The sequence below is a fragment of the Adiantum capillus-veneris genome, chromosome 4, assembly GCF_014529385.1.
Source record: "Adiantum capillus-veneris isolate H3 chromosome 4, ASM1452938v2, whole genome shotgun sequence".
Lineage (NCBI taxonomy): Eukaryota > Viridiplantae > Streptophyta > Polypodiopsida > Polypodiales > Pteridaceae > Adiantum > Adiantum capillus-veneris.
Genome location: NC_140934.1, coordinates 27714583 through 27717896, shown reverse-complemented (window position 1 = coordinate 27717896; position 3314 = coordinate 27714583). Strand labels below are relative to the sequence as shown.

General features: G+C 45.3%; 1 protein-coding gene across 1 annotated transcript; it reads right to left on the bottom strand.

The window, feature by feature from the left end:
• Positions 1–237: 237 nt before the first annotated feature.
• On the bottom strand, positions 238–2011 carry LOC147458909 (putative fucosyltransferase 7). Its single transcript, XM_086509727.1, has one exon. It carries the CDS (start codon positions 1686–1688, stop codon positions 240–242), a length of 1449 nt encoding a protein of 482 aa, XP_086365853.1. The 5' UTR covers positions 1689–2011; the 3' UTR covers positions 238–239.
• Positions 2012–3314: the final 1303 nt, after the last annotated feature.

Genomic DNA, 3314 nt, shown 5'->3' with positions numbered 1-3314 from the left:
GTGTGCACTTATCTCCTTCCTCACCTACAATCGCACTTTGCAAGCATAGCATGCGCTACTAATCCTCATCGTGTGCAAGCTAATAAATTTCTTTGAGGGATTAAGCAACAGAGTGATGTAAGGATCCATTTACAAACTAAAAATTTTGGATGAAAAAAATTGTCGCCCTTTCTCTAAGGCTATCCCAGCTAAAGAGTCAGCCTTGCTATTTAGCTATGCTGAGGCTTAAGAGAACTTTCTTAAGGTATGTAAAATGAGCTTTGTACCCCGAGGCCTGTGTAACGTTCACAATACCTTACTTCGGGCACCATGGAAGCAGGGTCGGCGATGGCGAAGCTCGGCCCATCAAGCTCGCAGGTCTGATTTCGAGGGTACACGAGGAAGCAAGGCCCCGCCACGTTATTTCTGACGCAGGCCGCCTCCTCCATTTTCTGCTTCCCGTAGTTTATCATCAGCAGCGGCACAATCCCCGCCATTCCACTCGCCACGCTTCCAAATGTGGAGTACGGCGTCACCACCATCTCATGCATGAAGCTCAGTAGCCATATGTCGACAATTGCTGCCACATCGTGCGCCCCATTTCCTGTCCTCTGCGACCTCTCTGCTGATGCCGTGATTACAGTCACATGCAAACCTCCATCTGCACCATCATTCTGTGCATACTGGACGGCAAGATCTTCCTTGTATTCAGGCCGTAATGATGCGACAAGCACCAATATGTCTGGCTGCTTCTTTTGCACATGCATGGCAGATGGCACCGGTGCAATGGCCGATGCTAAGGCTTCTGCAGTCTTGTTGATTGCATCTTGTGAATGTTTGGGCAGTAGCGTCTGCTCTATGATGCATCTTGAGATTTGTCTGCTGACAGTGGGTTTGTAGTCCTTATTCCAGACACGCGCTTGAATTCCTAGTAGCCTTGGCACACCATCCATGTGGGCTTTATAAAACTCTGAGATATGCTCCCAGATAGCATCTTGAGGATGCAGCAGGTACCTGGAGACATGCATGAATGCATCGTGGTTTGGGAACCATCGGGTAAGCTTGTTTCGGAACTCGGGGATGAGATAGAACGCTGGAAGGGTGTGCTCATGGCTATGGTAGAAAATCCAGTTAATGTCGGTGCAAAGGTTCTGGGCGCCAGGGCAGAAGAAAGGATGGTCATGCCGCTTGTCGCAACAATTGATGTAGACCTGAAGGTGTTTGGGGGTGGTAGCGGAGAAGTTGTGTGTGTGGTCGGCCTTTTGCTCGACAGTTTCAGCAATGTAATCAGCCACTCGCTTGGCACTTGTACGTAGGTGCGGCTCTGGGAAGTCGTGCGGGAGAAGCCACGAGGAGAGAGGGAAGGGGTCACACAAATAGTTCTGTATGTGGGAGTCGGTCGCAATAAGCATTGCTCGTTGTGTGAGAAGAGAGTAGATGAAAGCACAAACAAGAGAGAGAAGCTGGTTCCCCATGCCGTCCTTGGCCTTCCAAACCAGATACTTACAGCCTTCGACCACCTCTCCTTCCACACCGAGGGCGGTGATGTTGATGCCCCTGGTGCATTTTTCATGATACAGCTCATAAGCATGTAATGCTGATAGAAACGTGGGCGGGATGACGGGCAAATTCTTGCAGTAACATGGATGCTCATACTTGCTTCGGCAACTGGCATTTGCAAACTCTGAATGCGGTTTGTGATAAAGCATGATTTGCTCCTCCTTGAGGCCCAAGTCCTTGCAATCTCAATGAAAGAATCCCACACAGAAGAGTTGGGTTTAGCAAATTAGCATCAGAGAGAAAAGAGGTACATTTACAAAAGCAAAATGGATGGGCATTTCTCACAAGAGATCCAACACACGAGTAGCTTGTCGCTATTCACCTTGATGTCTTTTGAGTTTAAGTAGCAGACTAGGCCCATCGTACATTGTTACAATTGTGTGAAAATTTGAGTTTTTCCCCTACTTATTTTCACAAAGAGAGAAATTTGATGTCTACAGTTTGGAATATTTTAAACAGGGTTAATTGATTTGTGTGTGATGTGTGTGTGTGTGTGTGTGTGTGAGAGTGTGAGAGAGAGAGAGAGAGAGAGAGAGAGAGAGAGAGATAGATCATGTAGACAGAGTTCTCCATCACGCAAAAATGCAGGAAAATTTAAAGGATGGGTTGTCAACGTACTGAGAGTAGCGGCGAGAGGAGTATTAGCTGTAGTAGTGGAGTGGTCGTGCAAATTGAGTATAGGTGGGGAAGAGCCGAGCTGGTAATATAGGGAAAGCAGGCCATATGCCAGTGCAATTGCACCCACGCCGCTCCACAGCATCACCCACGGTGGATACATTGCGGCCGGATTGGTGCTCTCTCTCTCTCTCTCTCTCTCTCTCTCTCTCAAAACATGCTTAGCTGCCACACTCCCACTCTGTGCATTGTTGTGTTGTAGCTAGGAGTGCATTTTGATCCTCATATGGACGCGCCCCTGTAACATTTTCCCAGGAACGTGGGCCTTTCATTCCCCTAAATCCCATTTTCCCACGTATAAGTATTTTAAATGATTCATTCAGAGGAATCTAGAGAGATTCCCCTTCTCTAACCATGCAATTTTAGGTGCGATTTCTTAATAGCATGCTTGATTTGCAAGCAAACAAGTGATCAATGGACATGTTATTAACCATTGGATCAAGGATCTATAGTCAATATGTTGGGTGGATAGAATCGTTCTCCTCAATAGGTTCGTCTGTAAAATTTGTAAGTTTACCTCTAAAGTCCAAAGTGAGACGGTAGGTTTATCACCGTTGGTTTTGTATCCTCTTTGTTTGTGTGCAAGCTTCTTCTGGAACCCTAGCCCCCTCAAGGCACTACATGTGCCTGTAGTGCCTTGAGGGCAATTATATTCTTTTCGAGTTAATATAAATTCTCTCAACTCACAATTGTGAGTTTTTTTTTTTTTTTTTTTTTAAGGTGTGACTTAATTGTATTAATTCCTCTCCTTCCCCACATGGAGACTTCCTAATGGTCCAAAATTTTTACACAAATTATGTCTTAAAGAATAACAGCCCGCAACCAAAAACAAAAAAAAATCAAATTTAATGAAGAAAGGATCGATGCAAAAACTATGTTTTTGGCAAAATAAAACTTCACGGGTTCTTTCAAACGAAGCACTAGCACACACCAATGAAGGTGATCAGTCAAGGAGTCCTTTGCTATCCTTATCTTGAGAGACATGGAAAGGCTTCAATTGTAGCTCTTAATTGTATATCCAATGGATTAAATAATTGATCTATTTTTTACTTTACAAAAGCAATAACCGACACCGGGGGCCACGGCCCACACCGACGTTC